Source organism: Pseudophryne corroboree, chromosome 5 (assembly GCF_028390025.1).
Source record: "Pseudophryne corroboree isolate aPseCor3 chromosome 5, aPseCor3.hap2, whole genome shotgun sequence".
In the NCBI taxonomy this organism is placed as follows: Eukaryota; Metazoa; Chordata; class Amphibia; order Anura; family Myobatrachidae; genus Pseudophryne; species Pseudophryne corroboree.
The window spans coordinates 835479256-835502317 of record NC_086448.1 but is presented as its reverse complement, the minus strand read 5'-3'; the positions used below and the strand labels follow the sequence as shown (position 1 = coordinate 835502317).

General features: G+C 51.3%; 1 protein-coding gene across 2 annotated transcripts in view; it reads right to left on the bottom strand.

The window, feature by feature from the left end:
• Positions 1 to 21128, bottom strand: part of LOC134928637 (KAT8 regulatory NSL complex subunit 1-like) — a 135048-nt gene extending 113920 nt beyond the window's left edge. Inside the window, exon 1 of one of the 2 annotated variants that reach the window (XM_063924578.1) lies at positions 20115 to 21128. In XM_063924578.1, the coding sequence (XP_063780648.1) occupies positions 20115 to 21055 (941 nt within the window). In that variant the 5' untranslated portion in view covers positions 21056 to 21128. The remainder of the gene's footprint in view (positions 1 to 20114) is intronic. The other variant, XM_063924577.1, reaches the window with a different exon arrangement.
• Between the last annotated feature and the right edge of the window lie 1934 nt (positions 21129 to 23062).

The following is a 23062-nucleotide window of genomic DNA, read 5'->3' as shown; positions in this document are numbered from 1 at the left end:
ACTTCAGGAACCTGCGAGGGGGAGACGTCTCGAATTTCCAATCTGTACCCCTGGGATACTACTTGTAGGATCCAGGGGTCCACTTGCGAGTGAGCCCACTGCGCGCTGAAACTCTTGAGACGACCCCCCACCGCACCCGAGTCCGCTTGTACGGCCCCCGCGTCATGCTGAGGACTTGGCAAAAGCGGTGGAGGGCTTCTGTTCCTGGGAATGGGCTGCCTGCTGCAGTCTTCTTCCCTTTCCTCTATCCCTGGGCAGATATGACTGGCCTTTTGCCTGCTTGCCCTTATGGGGACGAAAGGACTGAGGCTGAAAAGACGGTGTCTTTTTCTGCTGAGATGTGACTTGGGGTAAAAAAGGTGGATTTTCCAGCTGTTGCCGTGGCCACCAGGTCCGATGGACCGACCCCAAATAACTCCTCCCCTTTATACGGCAATACTTCCATGTGCCGTTTGGAATCTGCATCACCTGACCACTGTCGTGTCCATAAACATCTTCTGGCAGATATGGACATCGCACTTACTCTTGATGCCAGAGTGCAAATATCCCTCTGTGCATCTCGCATATATAGAAATGCATCCTTTAAATGCTCTATAGTCAATAAAATACTGTCCCTGTCAAGGGTATCAATATTTTCAGTCAGGGAATCCGACCAAGCCACCCCAGCGCTGCACATCCAGGCTGAGGCGATCGCTGGTCGCAGTATAACACCAGTATGTGTGTATATACTTTTTAGGATATTTTCCAGCCTCCTATCAGCTGGCTCCTTGAGGGCGGCCGTATCTGGAGACGGTAACGCCACTTGTTTTGATAAGCGTGTGAGCGCCTTATCCACCCTAAGGGGTGTTTCCCAACGCGCCCTAACTTCTGGCGGGAAAGGGTATAACGCCAATAATTTTCTATCGGGGGAAACCCACGCATCATCACACACTTCATTTAATTTATCTGATTCAGGAAAAACTACAGGTAGTTTTTTCACACCCCACATAATACCCTCTTTTGTGGTACTTGTAGTATCAGAAATATGTAACACCTCCTTCATTGCCCTTAACATGTAACGTGTGGCCCAAATGGAAAATACGTTTGTTTCTTCACCGTCAACACTGGAGTCAGTGTCCGTGTCTGTGTCGACCGACTGAGGTAAATGGTCGTTTTAAAGCCCCCGACGGTGTTTGAGACGCCTGGACAGGTACTAATTGGTTTGCCGGCCGTCTCATGTCGTCAACCGACCTTGCAGCGTGTTGACATTATCACGTAATTCCCTAAATAAGCCATCCATTCCGGTGTCGACTCCCTAGAGAGTGACATCACCATTACAGGCAATTGCTCCGCCTCCTCACCAACATCGTCCTCATACATGTCGACACACACGTACCGACACACAGCACACACACAGGGAATGCTCTGATAGAGGACAGGACCCCACTAGCCCTTTGGGGAGACAGAGGGAGAGTTTGCCAGCACACACCAAAACGCTATAATTATACAGGGACAACCTTATATAAGTGTTTTCCCTTATAGCATCTTAATATATAATAATATCGCCAAATAAGTGCCCCCCCTCTCTGTTTTAACCCTGTTTCTGTAGTGCAGTGCAGGGGAGAGCCTGGGAGCCTTCCTAGCAGCGGAGCTGTGTAGGAAAATGGCGCTGTGTGCTGAGGAGAATAGGCCCCGCCCCCTTTTCGGCGGGCTTCTTCTCCCGTTTTTCTGACAACCTGGCAGGGGTTAAATACATCCATATAGCCCCAGGAGCTATGTGTGATGTATTTTTAGCCAGCATAGGTACTTTCATTGCTGCCCAGGGCGCCCCCCCAAGCGCCCTGCACCCTCAGTGACCGTTGGTGTGAAGTGTGCTGAGAGCAATGGCGCACAGCTGCAGTGCTGTGCGCTACCTCATGAAGACTGAGAAGTCTTCAGCCGCCGATTTCTGGACCTCTTCTCTCTTCAGCATCTGCAAGGGGGTCGGCGGCGCGGCTCCGGTGACCCATCCAGGCTGTACCTGTGATCGTCCCTCTGGAGCTAGTGTCCAGTAGCCTAAGAAGCCAATCCATCCTGCACGCAGGTGAGTTCACTTCTTCTCCCCTAAGTCCCTCGTTGCAGTGAGCCTGTTGCCAGCAGGACTCACTGAAAATAAAAAACCTAACAAAACTTTTACTCTAAGCAGCTCTTTAGGAGAGCCACCTAGATTGCACCCTTCTCGGCCGGGCACAAAAACCTAACTGAGGCTTGGAGGAGGGTCATAGGGGGAGGAGCCAGTGCACACCACCTGATCCTAAAGCTTTTACTTTTGTGCCCTGTCTCCTGCGGAGCCGCTAACCCCCATGGTCCTGACGGAGTCCCCAGCATCCACTTAGGACGTCAGAGAAATATGTGCTATAGCTTTTTTGCAATCACTCCTATCCTCCATGGAATTTGGGCCCCATAAATGTATCGTAGGGATACATTGTTTCCGGTAGCAATTTATACAAATGAAACACCTCCCGCACTCCTCTGAACAGAAATGTAATCTGGGGCCGCTACTCCTCGAGAATTAAACAGACATATAGGGCCGGATTCAAGTGTCCCCCTTCCAATCGTGCCCACCGGCAATATTCTAATGTTGCTGCAAACAGGCGCAACAAGTTCATTTCAGCTCGCTACCCCCAGCTGTAATCTGCTTAAAGAGACCTGTTTATGCCCAAACGGGTCTTTTTTCGCTCGAGCCGCAAAACCAGAGTGTAATGGGTGCAATCAGTGCTATAACGGAGGAAAGGGGGGGGGGGGCAGATCGCCAGCAATAACCCAGGTTGTGGGGCAGTCTGACAGGGGCCAGTTGAAGTAACCCAGGACGAGCGACCCAGTATTTCTACCCAGGTAGCGAGCAGGGTTGAACACTGGTTCTACCGGGCTCGCAGTGCAGTGTGAACGGGTAAGACGGGTTGTTGCGGCCCTGCACCTGTTCACTGAATAGTAAGAGGCGGAGCTTGGAGTTCATCTCCTCACCAAGCACCTCCTTGCTTGGGACACGTCAGTGGTGACGACACCAACGCGGCAATAAGGACCCGTGTACGACTCGGCGTATGGGTCTGAAAGGTGTATTATAGAGCAACATCTAAAAGCTTCCAGTGTTGTCTAAAGCAGTGGTTCCCAAACTTTTTTGAGTCACGGCGCCCTAGAGTATCAGAATTTTTTTCACGGCACCCATAGGTCAAAAAATAAGAATTTACTTACCGATAATTCTATTTCTCGGAGTCCGTAGTGGATGCTGGGGTTCCTGAAAGGACCATGGGGAATAGCGGCTCCGCAGGAGACAGGGCACAAAAGTAAAGCTTTTACAGGTCAGGTGGTGTGTACTGGCTCCTCCCCCTATGACCCTCCTCCAGACTCCAGTTAGGTACTGTGCCCGGACGAGCGTACACAATAAGGGAGGATTTTGAATCCCGGGTAAGACTCATACCAGCCACACCAATCACACCGTACAACTTGTGATCTAAACCCAGTTAACAGTATGATAACAGAGGAGCCTCTGAAAGATGGCTTCCTAAACAATAACCCGAATTAGTTAACAATAACTATGTACAAGTATTGCAGATAATCCGCACTTGGGATGGGCGCCCAGCATCCACTACGGACTCCGAGAAATAGAATTATCGGTAAGTAAATTCTTATTTTCTCTATCGTCCTAAGTGGATGCTGGGGTTCCTGAAAGGACCATGGGGATTATACCAAAGCTCCCAAACGGGCGGGAGAGTGCGGATGACTCTGCAGCACCGAATGAGAGAACTCCAGGTCCTCCTTTGCCAGGGTATCAAATTTGTAAAAATTTACAAACGTGTTCTCCCCTGACCACGTAGCTGCTCGGCAGAGTTGTAATGCCGAGACCCCTCGGGCAGCCGCCCAAGATGAGCCCACCTTCCTTGCGGAATGGGCCTTAACAGATTTAGGCTGTGGCAGGCCTGCCACAGAATGTACAAGTTGAATTTTGTTACAAATCCAACGAGCAATCGACTGCTTAGAAGCAGGTGCACCCAACTTGTTGGGTGCATACAGTATAAACAGCGAGTCAGATTTTCTGACTCCAGCCGTCCTTTAAATGTATATTTTTAAGGCTCTGACAACGTCCAACAACTTGGAGTCCTTCAAGTCGTCTGTAGCCGCAGGCACTACAATAGGCTGGTTCAGGTGAAACGCTGATACCACCTTAGGGAGAAAATGCGGACGCGTCCGCAGCTCTGCCCTATGTCGAATGGAAAATTAAATAAGGGCTTTTATAAAACAAAGCCGCCAGTTCAGATACTCTCCCGGCCGAAGCCAGGGCCAGTAACATAGTCACTTTCCATGTGAGATATTTCAAATCCACATTCTTTAGTGGTTCAAACCAATTGGATTTGAGGAAATCTAAAACTACATTTAGATCCCACGGTGCCACCTTAGGCACCACAGGAGGCTGTATATGCAGTACTCCTTTGATAAAAATCTGGACCTCAGGGACTGAGGCCAATTCTTTTTGGAAGAATATTGATAGGGCCGAAATTTGAACCTTAATAGATCCCAATTTGAGACCCATAGACAATCCTGATTGCAGGAAATGTAGGAAAACGACCCAGTTGAAATTCCTCCATCGGAGCACTCCGCTGCTCGCACCACGCAACATATTTTCGCCAAATACGGCGATAATGCTTCGCGGTGACTTCCTTCCTTGCCTTTATCAAGGTAGGAATGACTTCTTCTGGAATGCCTTTTCCTTTTAGGATCTGGCATTCAAACGCCATGCCGTCAAACGCAGCCGCGGTAAGTCTTGAAAAAGACAAGGACCCTGCTGAAGCAGGTCCCTTCTCAGAAGTAGAGGCCACGGATCGTCCGTGACCATCTCTTGAAGTTCCGGGTACCAAGTCCTTCTTGGCCAATCCGGAGCCACTAGTCTTACTCCTCTTTGCCGTATAATCCTCAATACCTTTGGTATGAGAGGCAGAGGAGGAAACACATACGGACTGGTACACCCAAAGTGTTACCAACGCGTCCACAGCTATTGCCTGCGGATCTCTTGACCTGGCGCAATAACTGTCCAGTGTCTTGTTGAGGCAAGACGCCATCATGTCCACCATTGGTTTTACCCAACGGTTTAATAGCATGTGGAAAACTTCTGGATGAAGTACCCACTCTCCCGGGTGAAGGTCGTGTCTGCTGAGGAAGTCTGCTTCCCAGTTGTCCACGCCCGGGATGAATACTGCTGACAGTGTTATCACGTGATTCTCCGCCCAGCGAAGGATCCTGGCAGCCTCTGCCATTCTGTTTCTTGTGCCGCCCTGTCTGTTTACATGGGCGACTGCCGTGATGTTGTCCGACTGGATCAACACCGGTCTTCCTTGAAGCAGAGGTTCCGCCTGGCTTAGAGCATTGTAGATTGCTCTTAGTTCCAGAATGCTTATGTGAAGAGACTTTTTCAGGCTCGACCACACTCCCTGGAAATTTCTTCCCTGTGTGACTGCTCCCCAGCCTCTCAGGCTGGCATCCGTGGTCACCAGGATCCAATCCTGCATGCCGAATCTGCGGCGCTCCAATAGATGAGCCTCCTGCAACCACCACAGAAGGGATACCCTTGTCCTCTGCGACAGGGTTATCCGCAGGTGCATCTGAAGATGCGACCCTGACCATTTGTCCAACAGATCCCTTTGCATGGAATCTGCCGAAAGGGATTGCTTCGTAAGAAGCTACCATTTTTTCCCAGGACTCTTGTGCATTGATGTACAGACACCTTTCCTGGTTTTAGGAGGTTCCTGACCAGGTCAGATAACTCCTTGGCTTTTTCTTCGGGAAGAAAAACCTTTTTCTGAACTGTGTCCAGAATCATCCCCAGGAACATCAGACGAGTTGTCGGCATTAATTGGGATTTTGGAATATTCAGAATCCATCCGTGCTGCTTTAGCACCTCTTGAGATAGTGCTAAACCCATCTCTAGCTGTTCTCTGGACCTTGTCCTTATTAGGAGATCGTCCAAGTATGGGATAATTAATACGCCTTTTCTTCGAAGAAGAAATATTATCTCGGCCATTACCTTTGTAAAGACCCGAGGTGCCGTGGACAAACCAAACGGCAGCGTCTGAAACTGATAGTGACAGTTTTGTACAACGAACCTGAGGTACCCCTGGTGTGAGGGGTAATTGGAACGTGGAGATACGCATCCTTGATGTCCAAGGATACCATAAAGTCCCCTTCTTCCAGGTTCGCTATCACTGCTCTGAGTGACTCCATCTTGAACTTGAACTTCTTTATGTACAGGTTCAAGGACTTCAGATTTAGAATAGGCCGTACCGAGCCATCCGGCTTCGGTACCACAAAAAGAGTGGAATAATACCCCTTCCCTTGTTGTAGAAGAGGTACCTTGACTATCACCTGCTGAGAATACAGCTTGTGAATGGCTTCCAAAACCGTCTCCCTTTCTGAGGGGGACGTTGGTAAAGCCGACTTCAGGAAACGGCGAGGTGGCTCTGTCTCTAATTTCAACCTGTACCCCTGAGATATTATCTGCAGGATCCAGGGATTTACCTGCGAGTGAGCCCACTGCGCGCTGTAATTTTTGAGACGACCGCCTACCGCCCCCAAGTCCGCTTGCGAAGCCCCAGCGTCATGCTGAGGCTTTTGTAGAAGCCGGGGAGGGCTTCTGTTCCTGGGAAGGAGCTGCCTGTTGCTGTCTCTTCCCTCGTCCTCTGCCTCGTGGCAGATATGAATAGCCCTTTGCTCTCTTATTTTTAAAGGAACGAAAAGGCTGCGGTTGAAAAGTCGGTGCCTTTTTCTGTTGGGGAGTGACTTGAGGTAGAAAGGTGGATTTCCCGGCCGTAGCCGTGGCCACCAAATCCGATAGACCGACCCCAAATAACTCCTCTACGCATCGCCTGTCCACTGTCGTGTCCATAAAGCTCTTCTGGCCGAAATGGACATAGCACTTACCCGTGATGCCAGTGTGCAGATATCTCTCTGTGCATCACGCATATAAAGAAATGCATCCTTTATTTGTTCTAACGACAGTAAAATATTGTCCCCGTCCAGGGTATCAATATTTTCGATCAGGGACTCTGACCAAACTACCCCAGCACTGCACATCCAGGCAGTCGCAATAGCTGGTCGTAGTATAACACCTGCATGTGTGTATATACCTTTTTGGATATTTTCCATCCTCCTATCTGATGGATCTTTAAGTGCGGCCGTCTCAGGAGAGGGTAACGCCACTTGTTTTGATAAGCGTGTTAGCGCTTTGTCCACCCTAGGAGGTGTTTCCCAGCGCTCCCTAACCTCTGGCGGGAAAGGGTATAAAGCCAATAACTTCTTTGAAATTAGCAGTTTTTTATCGGGGCACCCCACGCTTCATCACACACGTCATTTAATTCTTCTGATTCGGTAAAAACTACTGGTAGTTTTTTCACACCCCACATAATACCCTGTTTAGTGGTACCTGTAGTATCAGCTAAATGTAACATCTCCTTTATTGCCAAAATCATATAACGTGTGGCCCTACTGGAAAATACGGTTGATTCGTCACCTTCACCACCGGAATCAGTGCCTGTGTCTGGGTCTGTGTCGACCGACTGAGGCAAGGGGCGTTTTACAGCCCCTGACGGTGTTTGAGGCGCCTGGACAGGCACTAATTGAGTGTCCGGCCGCCTCATGTCGGCAAACGACTGCTTAAGCGAGTTGACGCTATCCCGTAATTCCACAAATAAAGGCATCCATTCTGGTGTCGACCCCCTAGGAGGTGACATCCTCATATTTGGCAATTGCTCCGCCTCCACACCAATAACGTCCTCATACATGTCGACACACACGTACCGACACACAGCAGACACACAGGGAATGCTCTATACGAAGACAGGACCCACTAGCCCTTTGGGGAGACAGAGGGAGAGTCTGCCAGCACACACCAAAAAGCGCTATATATGACAGGGATAGCCTTATGATTAAGTGCTCCCTTATAGCTGCTTTTATATTGATATATTGCCATTTATTTTGCCCCCCCTCTCTGTTATACCCTGTTTCTGTAGTGCAGTGCAGGGGAGAGACCTGGGAGCCTTCCTGACCAGCGGATCTGTGACAGAAAATGGCGCCGTGTGCTGAGGAGATAGGCCCCGCCCCTTTTCCGGCGGGCTCGTCTCCCGCTATTTAGTACATTTAGGCAGGGGTAAATATCTCCATATAGCCTCTGGGGCTATATGTGAGGTATTTTTAGCCTTTTTAAAGGTTTTCATTTGCCTCCCAGGGCGCCCCCCTCCCAGCGCCCTGCACCCTCAGTGACTGCCGTGTGAAGTGTGCTGAGAGGAAAATGGCGCACAGCTGCAGTGCTGTGCGCTACCTTAAGAAGACTGCAGGAGTCTTCAGCCGCCGATTCTGGACCTCTTCTTGCTTCAGCATCTGTGAGGGGGCCGGCGGCCTGGCTCCGGTGACCATCCAGGCTGTACCTGTGATCGTCCCTCTGGAGCTTCATGTCCAGTAGCCAAGAAGCCAATCCATCCTGCACGCAGGTGAGTTCACTTCTTCTCCCCTCTGTCCCTCGTTGCAATGATCCTGTTGCCAGCAGGAATCACTGTAAAATAAAAAAACCTAAGCTAAACTCTCTAAGCAGCTCTTTATGAGAGCCACCTAGAATTGCACCCTTCTCGGCCGGGCACAAAAATCTAACTGGAGTCTGGAGGAGGGTCATAGGGGGAGGAGCCAGTACACACCACCTGACCTGTAAAAGCTTTACTTTTGTGCCCTGTCTCCTGCGGAGCCGCTATTCCCCATGGTCCTTTCAGGAACCCCAGCATCCACTTAGGACGATAGAGAAATTTCTTATTGAGAAATTTAGAGAGAAATATTAAATTAAGTAAAATAAGAATTTACTTACCGATAATTCTATTTCTCGGAGTCCGTAGTGGATGCTGGGGTTCCTGAAAGGACCATGGGGAATAGCGGCTCCGCAGCAGACAGGGCACAAAAAGTAAAGCTTTCCGATCAGGTGGTGTGCACTGGCTCCTCCCCCTATGACCCTCCTCCAGACTCCAGTTAGGTACTGTGCCCGGACGAGCGTACACAATAAGGGAGGAATTTTGAATCCCGGGTAAGACTCATACCAGCCACACCAATCACACTGTACAACCTGTGATCTGAACCCAGTTAACAGTATGATAACAGCGGAGCCTCTGAAAAGATGGCTCACAACAACAATAACCCGATTTAGTTAGCAATAACTATGTACAAGTATTGCAGATAATCCGCACTTGGGATGGGCGCCCAGCATCCACTACGGACTCCGAGAAATAGAATTATCGGTAAGTAAATTCTTATTTTCTCTATCGTCCTTGTGGATGCTGGGGTTCCTGAAAGGACCATGGGGATTATACCAAAGCTCCCAAACGGGCGGGAGAGTGCGGATGACTCTGCAGCACCGAATGAGAGAACTCCAGGTCCTCTTTTGCCAGGGTATCAAATTTGTAGAATTTTACAAACGTGTTCTCCCCCGACCACGTAGCTGCTCGGCAAAGTTGTAATGCCGAGACCCCTCGGGCAGCCGCCCAAGATGAGCCCACCTTCCTTGTGGAATGGGCCTTAACAGATTTAGACTGTGGCAGGCCTGCCACAGAATGTGCAAGTTGAATTGTGCTACCAATCCCACGAGCAATCGACTGCTTAGAAGCAGAAGCACCCAGCATTGTTGGGTGCATACAGGATAAACAGCAAGTCAGATTTCCTGACTCCAGCCAACCTGGAAACTATATTTTCAGGGCCCTGATAACATCCAGCAACTTGGAGTCCTCCAAGTCCCTAGTAGCCGCAGGTACCACAATAAGCTGGTTCAGGTGAAACGCTGACACCACCTTAAGGAGAAACTGGGGACGAGTCCGCAGCTTTGCTCTGTCCGAATGGACAATCAGATATGGCTTTGTGAGATAAAGCCGCCAATTCTGACACTCGCCTGGCCGAGGCCAGGACCAACAGCATGGTCATTTTCCATGTGAGATATATCAAATCCACAGATTTGAGTTGTTTAAACCAATGTGATTTTTTAGGAATCCCAAAACTACGTTGAGATCGCCCAGTGCCACTGGAGACATCAAAGGGGCTGTATATGCAGTACTCCCTTAACAACTTCTGGACTTCAGGAACTGAAGCCAATTTCTTTCTGGAAGAAAATCAACAGGCCGAAATTTGAACCTTAATGGACCAATTTTGAGACCCATAGACACTCCTGTTTGCAGGAAATGTAGAAATTAACCTAGTTGAAATTCTTCCGTGGAGCCTTCCTGGACTCACACCCTGGCACATATTTTCACCTAAGTGGTGATAATGTTGTGCGGTCACCTCCTTCCTGGCTCTGACCAGGGTAGGGATGACCTCTTCCGGAATGCCTCTTTCCCTTAGGATCCGGCGTTCACCCGCCTTGGCGTCAACGCAGCTGCGGTAAGTCCCGGAACAGACACGGTTCTTGCCGAATCAAGACCCTTCTTAGTATCTCTTGAAGTTCCGGGAACCAAGTCCTTCTTGGCCAAACCGGAGCCACGAGTATAGTTCTTACTCCTCTCCTTCCTATCATTTTCAATACATTGGGTATGAAAAGCAGAGGATGGAACACATACACCGACTGGTACACCGACGGTGTTACCAGAGCGTCCCAGCTATTGCCTGAGTGTCTCTTGACCTGGCGCTTCAGGTGGGACGCCATCATAACCACCTTTGGTCTTTCCCAACGGTTTACAATCATGTGGAAACTTCCAGATTAAGTTTCCACTTTTCCGGGTGGAATTCATTTATGCTGAGGAAATCTTCCCAGTTGCCCACTCCCGGAATGAACACTGCTGACAGTGTTATCACATGATTTTCCGCCCAGCGAAGAATCCTTGCTGTCATTGCCCTCCTGCTTCTTGTGTCGCCCCGTCTGATAACGTGGGCGACCGCCATGATGATGTCCTACTGGATCAGCACCGGTTGACTTTGAAGCAGGAGTCTTCCTAGGCTCAGAACATTGTAAATTGCCCTTAGCTCCAGTATATTCATGTGGAGAGAAGTCTCCAGACTTGACCACACTTCCTTGGAAATTTTTTCCCTGTGTGACTACTCCCCAGCCTCTCAGGCTGGTATCCGTGGTCCCCAGAACACAGTCCTGAATGCTGAGTGTGCTGCCCTCTAAAAGATGAGCACTCTGCAGCCCCCACAGAAGAGACACCCTTGTCCTTGGAGACAGGATTATCCGCTGATGCATCTGAAAATGCGATCCGGACCATTCGTCCAGCAAATCCCCTGAGATCTGCCGAATGGAATCGCTTCGTAAGAAGCCACCATTTTTCCCAGGACTCCTGTGCATTGATGCACTGATACTTGGCCTGGTTTTAGGAGGTTTCTGACTAGGTCGAATAACTCCTTGGCTTTTTCCTCCCGGAGGAACACCTTTTTCTGGACTATGCCCAGAATCATTCCTAGGAACAGCAGACGTATCGTCGGAAAACAGCTGCGATTCTTGGAATATTTAGAATCCAGTCGTGCTGTCGTAGAACTACTTTAGATAGTGCTCTTCCGACCTCCAACTGTTCTCTGGAACTTGCCCTTTTCAGGATATCGTCCAAGTAAGGGATAATTTAGATGCCTTTTTTCTTTGAAGAAACATCTTTTCGGCCATTACCTTGGTAAAAGGCCCGGGGTGCCGTGGATAATTCAAACGGCATCGTCTGAAACTGATATTGACAGTTCTGTACCACGAACCAGAGGTACCCTTGTTGAGAAGGGCAAATTTGGACATGGAGGTAATCCTTGATGTCCAGGGACACCATATAGTCCCCTTTTTTCCGGTTCGCTATCACTGCTCTGAGTGACTCCATCTCGATTTGAACCTTTTATGTAAGTGTTCAAAGATTTCAGTTTAGACTATGTCTCACCAAGCCGTCTGGCGTCAGTACCACAATATAGTGTGGAAAAATAATACCCTTTTCCTTGTTGTAGGAGGGGTACTTTGATTATCACCTGCTGGATATACAGCTTGTGAATTGTTTCCAATGCTGCCTCCCTGTCGGAGGGAGCCGTTGGTAAAGCAGACTTCAGAAACCTGCGAGGAGAAGATGTCTCGACTCTCCAATCTGTACCCCTGGGATAATACTTGTACTATCTAGGGGTCAACCTGCGAGTGATCCCACTGCGCGCTGAGACTCTTGAGACTACCCCCCCACCTTGAGTCCGCTTGCATGGCCCCAGCGTCATGCTGAGGACTTGGCAGACGCGGTGGAGGGCTTCTTTTCCTGGGAAGGGGCTGCCTGCTGCAGTCTACTTCCCTTACCTCTATGTCTGGGCAGATATGACTGGCCTTTTGCCTGCATGCCCTCATGGGAAAGGAAGGATTGAGGCTGAAAAGACGGTGTCTTTTTCAGCTGAGATGTAACTTGGGGTAAAAAGGTTGGATTTCCCAGCTGTTGCCGTGGTCCCCAGGTCCGATGGACCGACCCCACTAACTCCTTCCCTTTATACGGCAATACTTCCATGTGCCGTATGGGATCTGTATCACCTGACCACTGTCGTGTCCATGACATCTTCTGGGTGATATGGACAACGTACTTATCTTGATGCCAGAGAGCAAATATCCCTCTGTGCATCTCACGTACATATATATATAGAATGCATCCTATTAAATGCTCTATATGAATAAAATATTTTCAGTCAGGGAATCCGACCAAGCCAACCCAGCACTGCATCTCCAGGCTGATGGCGATCGCTGGTCGCAGTATAACCACCGTATGTGTGTATATACTTTTTAGGATATCTTTCCAGCTTCCTATCAGCTGGCTCCTTGAGGGCGGCCGTATCTGGAGACGGTAACGCCACTTGATAAGCGTGTGAGCGCCTTATCACCCTAAGGGGTGTTTCCCAACGCGCCCTAATTTCTGGCGGGAAAGGGTATAACGCCAATATTTGCTATCGGGGTAACCCCACGCATCATCACACACTTCATTTTATTTTATCTGATTCAGGAAAAACTACAGGTAGTTTTTTCACTCCCACATAATACCCTTTTTTGTGGTACTTGTAGTATCAGAAATATGCAACACCTCCTTCATTGCCCTTAACGTGTGGCCCTAATGAGAAATACGTTTTTTTATTCACCGTCGACACTGGATTCAGTGTCCGTGTCTGTGTGTGTCGACCGACTGAGGTAAATGGGCGTTTTTAACGCCCCTGACGGTGTTTCTGAGACGCCTGGACCGGTACTAATAGTTTGTCGGCCGTCTCACGTCGTCAACCGACCTTGCAGCGTGTTGACATTCTCACGTAATTCCCTAAATAAGCCATCCATTCCGGTGTCGACTCCCTAGAGAGTGACATCACCATTACAGGCAATTTCTCCGCCTCCTCACCAACATCGTCCTCATACATGTCGACACACACGTACCGACACACAGCACACACACCGGGAATGCTCTGACAGAGGACAGGACCCACACTAGCCCTTTGGGGAGACAGAGGGAGAGTTTGCCAGCACACACCAAAACGCTATAATTATATAGGGACAACCTTATATAAGTGTTTTCCCTTATAGCATCTTTATATATATCTCAATATCGCCAAAATCAGTGCCCCCCCTCTCTGTTTTAACCCTGTTTCTGTAGTGCAGTGCAGGGGAGAGCCTGGGAGCCTTCTCTCCAGGCTTTCTGTGAGAGAAAATGGCGCTGTGTGCTGAGGAGATAGGCCCCGCCCCTTTTTCGGCGGGCTCGTCTCCCGCTATTTAGTGAATCTTGGCAGGGGTTAAATATCTCCATATAGCCTCTGGGGGCTATATGTGAGGTATTTTTCGCCAAAAAAGGTTTTCATTTGCCTCCCAGGGCGCCCCCCTCCCAGCGCCCTGCACCCTCAGTGACTGCCGTGTGAAGTGTGCTGAGAGGAAAATGGCGCACAGCTGCAGTGCTGTGCGCTACCTTTAGAAGACTGCAGGAGTCTTCAGCCGCCGATTCTGGACCTCTTCTTACTTCAGCATCTGCAAGGGGGCCGGCGGCGCGGCTCCGGTGACCATCCAGGCTGTACCTGTGATCGTCCCTCTGGAGCTGATGTCCAGTAGCCAAGAAGCCAATCCATCCTGCACGCAGGTGAGTTCACTCCTTCTCCCCTAAGTCCCTCGTTGCAGTGATCCTGTTGCCAGCAGGACTCACTGTAAAATAAAAAACCTAAGCTAAACTTTCTCTAAGCAGCTCTTTAGGAGAGCCACCTAGATTGCACCCTTCTCGGCCGGGCACAAAAATCTAACTGGAGGAGGGTCATAGGGGGAGGAGCCAGTGCACACCACCTGATCGGAAAGCTTTACTTTTTGTGCCCTGTCTCCTGCGGAGCCGCTATTCCCCATGGTCCTTTCAGGAACCCCAGCATCCACAAGGACGATAGAGAAATTGTGTTTATATGTCATCCTAAGGCTCAATTTTGTGGTGAGGGACAAGATTTTCTTCTGTCTGTCCCCATATTTTATGATTGACAACCACCAGCACTGGTTTTGCCTATTACAGTGACCATAAATCATTTGAATTGGTCCTGGACCACCAATCCAAGGCACCCCTGCAAGTGTCCCGAGGCACCCCAGGGAACCACGGCACACAGTTTGGGAACCACTGGTCTAAAGGCTGATGATGCCTATAAATGGGGCGAGCACACGTGTTTCCGCAAACATACAGCACATACAGGAGCAGGGGCAACTGAGGACTTATCTAGGATAAGGGACTACGTAAGCTGTTCTCTACTATTAGCAGCTCAGCTCTGTTTACACAGCCGGGAAATAACTGTGCCCTGGAATACAGGGTGTACCGGGCATTCGGTAAGCTGTCCAAAATAGGTAAGCCGCCCTCAGACTATCAACTGATAAACGTAATTACAAGAACAGTCCTCAGTAATACACCAGCTAGCACCACATTAATAGCAACATTTGGCCTCAGCATGTCATTTGGTTGTCATGATCAATAGCCAAATGATTGATGAACTGGACGACCGACAATATTAAAGTGTTCTGCGGGCAGCCCATTACTTATCGCACATGTTGTGCAAATGCACCAGGTATAGATGCGTAAAGCAGGCACAACTGTGCATAGTATTGGGCGTGCTGCTAAAACCACAGTGTGGGTGCCCAAAACACGACTTTTTGGCTATTTCTGCTCGCCACCTCAGGTTACGGACAGAGTTCATGGGCACATGCAGCACTCACCCCAATGGCAAACCAATTGAATAGCTCCCATCGTGTGCCCAAATACAACTGAATTCCCACCATGTCAAACCGAGGTAGCAGCACATTATTATTATTATTCTTATCCTTTATTTATATGGCGCCACAAGGGTTCCGCAGCGCCCAATTACAGAGTACATGAATAATCAAACAGGAAAACAGCGACTTACAGTTGATGACAGTATAGGACAAGTACAGGGTAAATAAACAGTTACATCAGCAGATGACACTGGAATAAGTATCAGGTGGCAGAAGACTGCTGGATGTGGTGCAGCTGAAGATTATTAAAGTAAGAAACTGATTACCTCGGTTACATAAGGGTGATGTCAAGGGTTAATCCCCAGCACTAAATCAGCCATCGCACAGCAAAGCCAACACAGGGGTAACAGCTACCACTTCTAGCTCCCAACAACAGCCCAACACAAAACAGCTTTAGGGCATTTACTGCATTCCTGTACCAGTGGTGTGTACAAACTACAGTGTGTCTCATACTGCAAGGATACACACATACCAAGGGGCATGTCGTCACAATCCAATTAACCTGCCAGTACACCTTTGGAGCGTGGAAAAAAGCCTGGGCACCAACAGTAAATGCATGCAAGTCTGGAGGACATATAAACTCCGCACAGACAGGGCACAGTTCGGAATAGAACCTATAACCACCATGTCTGAATTCCAGCTGGGGGGTGGAGGAGGAGATCTGCTATCCCCAGCTCAGTGCCTCACAACATACTATATTTTCATTGTTTACTGTTGTGTGCCCAGCGCTCAGTTGTACAGCCTGAAGTGCTGACTCAGCCCCAGCAGCAGGCGCTCACAGCCCAGCAGCTCCAAGGCTTGGTCCCCTGCTGCAGTTGCTTTCCTGCATCAGGCTGCCCTCTTCCCTCTAGGGCAGCACACGACCCTTAGTGCCCCCTCACAGCCTCCACCCCCCCCCAGTGTAGCTGTCTGGGAGCCAGCAGCCTTCTCAGGAGCGGCGCCTCGGCTCCCTCCTTCAGCCCAGCAACATGGGACGCTCATCCCGGCTGCCGCGGCTCACCGTCTCCCTACAGCTCAGCTCCCGGACCTCAGCGCCCAACGCACTTCCCCCCCCATCCAACGCACAGGGAGCCAGCTTGCCCGGCACCCCTTCCGTGTGGCACAGACCAGGCGTCAGCAGCCTCCTTACCCGTCTGCGCACTGGGGGTTAACCATCACCGCCGCTGGCTCCCCAGCGTCAGCACTGCAGCAGCTCCCCCTTCTCCCCCAGCGCACTGCACCAGGGGGGGATTGACACATCGCCGTGGCCGCCAGAGAGGTCCGGGTCCATGGCGCAGTATTAAAACACATTTTATAAACATTAAATAACCAGCGCCTACAGCATTCTAAAGATGGCACCCAGCACCAGAACACATTTTCAAGTGGCGCCAAGCGTCTATTGTCCACTCAAAATGGCGCCGGACACTGAGGGTTAACCCCTTTAGTGCCGCAGCCACCATTACACCTGTGGCTGAGGGGTCTATGGCCACAGCGTCATTTTACACAAGACACCACCTGCAGCTTTTGTACAGCCGCTGCGAAGTAGCATCGGCGCTATCTGCATCCACCTCTGAGTCACGTCATGATGACGCAGATATTGCGTGGGCCATGCTGTAATGTGTACAGAATGTAAGCTCTCACGAGCAGGGCCCTCTTCCCTCATGTGCCTTTTCTTCTCTTATTTATTCCATCTTTTACTCCATAATCCATTTGATGGCACCAAATCCCTTGGTCTTCTGCCGCCATGATACTTCTATCAGTGTCGTCTGCTGATGCAGCCATGTTTATATACCATGTACTTGTCCTACATTGTCTTGGACTAAGTCACTGTCTTCTTGTTTTACTCATTTGTTTATATACTCTAAGTGGGTGCTGTGGACCCATTGTAGCGCCATATAAATGGTGGCTATTCATAAAAATCACTGCTGCTGTATAAAGTGGAAGCTGCAGTATAAATTAGAGGTATCTCTACAAACTTACACCTTGGACTCTATGCAATTGAACGCAAATGTAATGGTCTTTAATCAATCTGCGTTCAATTGAATCGACGCCCATGAGTGGGTCATACAGGGGGCGATTCAAAGGTTTTCTGGACCACCCAAATAAACGTAGTTTAGCAGCAAGTAGCGGCTAATCCCGCCTGGAGTCCTGGCTAGGTGGCCAAACCATGGACTTTACGCACATTTCTTCGACACAACTGTATAATTAGACTAATAATTAGCTTCCAATGTCATTTTTAAAGGAATTGGCTACTTTTTTTTTTTTTTTTTAAACCCACTCCTGATTGTAACCATTTCTTGATGTTGAGAATATATACAGCTGTCCACACATGGCTAGTATCCAGACACACCTCTTCCATAGAGTTCTACTGGAAGCGGTATGGACTTCTTGCTACCTAGCTGTGGTGGTGGAACCACGAGTAGCTGCTGGATTTTTTTGTTTAAAGGGATGGTCCCTACTACACTGTACAGGTAGGAGGAAGGGAAGAACTATACAGACACTTTATTAATAAGGTGTACAACCCCTCCACATAACACACCAAGAGGTTGAACTCTATCCATCTGAAGTCATAGAGTGAAATGCGCTGGTGACAATGAGCAGTTTCCCTCTGACTGGAAGAATGGAGAAGATATTCTGTCTTTTTAATGTCTAAATATAATACACTACTAGTGACTATTTTCTTGTGTTGGGAAGCCCATGAAAGACAAATTTACAGACAAGCCTAATCTGTTTTATTTACAGTACGGAAACCATGTGCAGACCAGGGCTGTATATACACAAGGGAAAGGCAGTGAGAGACAGCATGGCCAGGGCTTTACACACAGAGGGGTGGGGGGGGGGGGGGGCGGCAGCACGGGCCAAGGCTACATACACAGGGGGGGCAGCACGGTCAGGGCTATATACACTGGGAGGGAGGGGAAGCGGGCAGGGGGGGGGGGGGGGGGTAGAGAGACCAGGGCTACACACACACACACACAGGGGGTATAAGAGACCAAGGCTACACACACACACACAGGGGGGTATAAGAGACCAGGGCTACACACACACACACACACACAGGGGGGTATAAGAGACCAGGGCTATATACACACAGGGGGGTATAAGAGACCAGGGCTATATACACACAGGGGGGTATAAGAGACCCGGGCTATATACACACACAGGGGGGTATAAGAGACCAGGGCTACACACACACAGGGGGGTATAAGAGACCAGGGCTACACACACAGGGGGGTATAAGAGACCAGGGCTATATACACACACAGGAAGGTGGGTAAGAGACCAGGGTTATACACACACACACACACACACGGGGGTGGGTAAGAGACCAGGGCTATACACACACACACACACGGGGGTGGGTAAGAGACCAGTGCTATATACACACACACACACACACACGGGGGTGGGTAAGAGACCAGTGCTATATACACACACACACGTGGGTGGGTAAGAGACCAGTGCTATATACACACACACACACGGGGGTGGGTAAGAGACCAGTACTATATACACACACACAGGGGTGGGTAAGAGACCAGTGCTATATACACACACACACGGGGGTGGGTAAGAGACCAGTGCTATATACACACACACACGGGGGTGGGTAAGAGACCAGTGCTATATACACACACGGGGGTGGGTAAGAGACCAGTGCTATATACACACACACACGGGGGTGGGTAAGAGACCAGTGCTATATACACACACACACGGGGGTGGGTAAGAGACCAGTGCTATATACACACACACGGGGGTGGGTAAGAGACCAGTGCTATATACACACACACACGGGGGTGGGTAAGAGACCAGTGCTATATACACACACGGGGGTGGGTAAGAGACCAGTGCTATATACACACACACACGGGGGTGGGTAAGAGACCAGTGCTATATACACACACACACGGGGGTGGGTAAGAGACCAGTGCTATATACACACACACACGGGGGTGGGTAAGAGACCAGTGCTATATACACACACACACACGGGGGTGGGTAAGAGACCAGTGCTATATACACACACGGGGGTGGGTAAGAGACCAGTGCTATATACACACACACGGGGGTGGGTAAGAGACCAGTGCTATATACACACACACGGGGGTGGGTAAGAGACCAGTGCTATATACACACACACACGGGGGTGGGTAAGAGACCAGTGCTATATACACACACACACGGGTGGGTAAGAGACCAGTGCTATATACACACACACACGGGGGTGGGTAAGAGACCAGTGCTATATACACACACACACGGGGGTGGGTAAGAGACCAGTGCTATATACACACACACACGGGGGTGGGTAAGAGACCAGTGCTATATACACACACACACGGGGGTGGGTAAGAGACCAGTGCTATATACACACACACACGGGGGTGGGTAAGAGACCAGTGCTATATACACACACACACGGGGGTGGGTAAGAGACCAGTGCTATATACACACACAGGGGGGTGGGTAAGAGACCAGTGCTATATACACACACAGGGGGGTGGGTAAGAGACCAGTGCTATATACACACACAGGGGGGTGGGTAAGAGACCAGGGCTACACACAGGGGGGGTGGTGGGTAAGAGACCAGGGCTACACACACAGGGGGGGGGGGGTAAGAGACCAGGGCTACACACACAGGGGGGGGGGGTAAGAGACCAGGGCTACACACACAGGGGGGGGTGGGTAAGAGACCAGGGCTACACACACAGGGGGGGGGGGGGGGTAAGAGACCAGTGCTATATACACACACAGGGGGGTGGGTAATAGACCAGGGCTACACACACAGGGGGGGGGGTAAGAGACCAGGGCTATATACACACAGGGGGTATAAGAGACCAGGGCTATATACACGGGGGGGGTAGTATACAGGGGCAGGCAGGCTGTACGCAGCAGCACTCACCCCGGGCTCTCCTCCTCCTCGCTCCCGGTCGCCTCCTCGCCGTCGCTCTCCCCGCCAGAGCTGCTCTCTGTAGCGTCCGAGTCAAAGCCGCCCTGGGCCGCCCGCAGCCGGGCCGTGGAGCTGCTCGCCAGCCGGTCCAGTTCCATGTGCGGGGTCCCCGGCAGCCCGTCCTCCCCGCACCGGGCCAGCAGCTCCACCAGCCCGGACAGCTGCTGCCTGACGTGCCGCTCCACCTGCTTAGCCTGGATCACCTGCAGCCGCCGGCACAGCGTCCGGGCACGGGCCCCCAGCTCCTGCTGCCGGCCGGACATGCGGGCGGCCCTCTGCTGCACCTCCTGCGGCCTCACCCCGGGCTCCGGCTCCATCTGCGGCCTCACCCCGGGCTCCTGCGGCCTCACCCCGGCCTCCGGCTCCTCCTGCGGCCTCACCCCGGGCTCCTGCTGCCTCCCCCCGGGCATCACGCGTCCCTTCCCCCCGTTCAGCAGCAGCGGCTGCCAGGCCGGGGCGCTCAGCTTCAGCCGGTGCGGGGCCGCTCCAGTCAGCGCCGGGGCCATGTCCGCCATACGGGGATCTCCGGCGCGGGCGGGCGGCGGGGCGCGCGTCACGGCTCCGGGGGCCCCGGGCTCTTCATGACCCGGCCGTGGGGTCCCAATTCCCAAGCCGACGACTGTCTCCGGGACGCGGGCGGTACGGCCTTCTCTTCCCCAGCAGCCGAGCAGCGAGGGGAACAAAGCTCCTTTACTCCTCCCCCCGCCTCCTCCTCTGCAGGGGCGGCCATTGCGCGTCCACCCCGCCCGGCGCCATCTTGTGCCGTGCCAGTCACTCCGCGCCCTGGGCCGTACCACTCCTGTCAGCGGGGGACGGGGGGAACGCCACGGATCGCCTCCCCGGATTTTCCTGCCCGCGTACGAGCGGCTTGGCACACAATCACGCACGGCCATTCGTTTACTCGCGTGAAAGAGACGCGTAGCGGGTGAGCGAGAAAAAAAAACCTTCCCCCCCCTCCCCTCAACCAGCCGAATGGTACGCCCCATCCCGCCAGCGGCAACGTCTTGTTTCCCCAATGGCGCAGATGGCTGCCCGGCCCTTTCCCGCCTCCCTCTCCTGACAGGGCGGCTCCGCCCCTCGCTCTGATTGGACGCGCGGTGTACTCCTTTGTCTCGCGGCTTGTTTTCTCAGGACTGGGTTTCCTGTGGCTTAGCTGCCGTGACGTCACCAGACGGGGCACCCTCCCCGCTTTTCCCGCGTAGTGATTGACGTTAAGATGAGCCAATCACGCATCCGCAAAGGAACTAGGTCATTTAAAGCTGAAATTCCTTATAGAAAAAAAACACCTGAGGTGATTTTAACTTTAAGCATAATGTAAATTAATCTCTACTGTGGTGTTATCCCTTTTCTCCTCATTTTCCAATTTGTCCCCCATTCAAGGTGCTAATTATTCAGATATGATTTTGGGCTACCATGGCAACCACAGGCACGTGACACATGACAGTGAAATGAGACTTTGAAATTCTGATCTCTGCTTGCGCTGTGGTATTGTCTCTCTCCCACCGCTGCATGCACTAAACATTTTGAGAGCTCTGAGTCTGTGGCCCTGAATGATTCCTGCAGAGTATTTTGTTTTGGCAAAACAAAATTCTTTATATAATAGTCAGCGAAGTGCAGGCACGGGCGCTATTTCTGACATTAAGCCCGTATTTTTAAGGCTGCAATTAACGTAAAAATCAGGTCAGTTTTGCCTTTTAGGGTTATATTTACTACGGTGCAGGTTTACAGAAGTAGAGATGTTGCCCATAGCAACCAATCAAATTCTACTTATCACTTGTCTAGCGCCCTCTAGAAGATAATAGCTCGAATCTGATTGGTTGCTATGGGCAACATCTCCACTTTTAAAAACACGCCCTTTTGTAAATATACCCTGTAGAATCTGATTGGTTGCTATAGACAATGCATCAACTTCATACCTCCCAACTTTTAGGTCAGCCGAGGAGGGACACTATCGTGCGCCGAAGGCGCGTGTCTGGTTTTAGGGTGTGTGGCCTAATGGAAAGGGGCGTGGCCTCACGGTAAGTGCCGCACTCGCAAGCCACGCCCCATTTTCGTCATTATGGGGGCATGAACAGCGCTGTGAGAGCTGCTGGTCATGCCCCCTGTCCCTCTCTGCCGTGAATAGACGCTGTGCGCATGCGCACAGCATCTATTCACCGCTGCTTTACTCAGAGCAGCGAGTGACAGGGGGGGATCTCCCAACTGCCCCCCCCCCACCCACGGGACACTGCGACCTGCGGGTGGGACAGCGGGACAGACCGTGAAAAACGGGACTGTCCCGCCAAAATCGGGACAGTTGGGAGGTATGCAACTTGCCCCTCACTGCGCCAAGCGATCACAGATCCGTTTGGCCTCACGGGATCTGGGCTGTTAGGGGATTCCCTGTTAGCGTCAGTAACCGCCAGCTGCTGACCCACTGAACAGTTGGCGCTGCCACCACCCACTGTTACTCCCTCGTATTAGTGCTATGCTAGGGCTGCGGTGCCTGGGTATGCCATACTACCAGCCTGAGGAGCCGAGGATGGCGCCCCCACCTCCCGCCTACCATGGTAAGCGGGCCGCACTGTGCGCAATATCTGTATGCTGCATAACTAGCAGCGCGGAGAGGAGACGGCACAACCAGGATTGTACGCAGTGCCGTTTCTTGCGGCGGGTGAGCCGTGCAACCGCACGGGGCGCCCGCCGCGGCACTTTACGGGTCTCTGATTCCCCCCTCCTCCCTTTTCCCGAGTACTCCTGCTCGGGGGGCGGAGTTTCGCGGTATGACGCGGTTGCGTCATGACGTCACGACGCAACAGCGTCAATCCGCGAAACTCCGCCCCCCGAGCAGGAGTACTCGGGAAAAGGGAGGAGGGGGAGCCAAGCAAGCTGTTAAGAGGAGGCGCCGGCGGCCGGCGCGA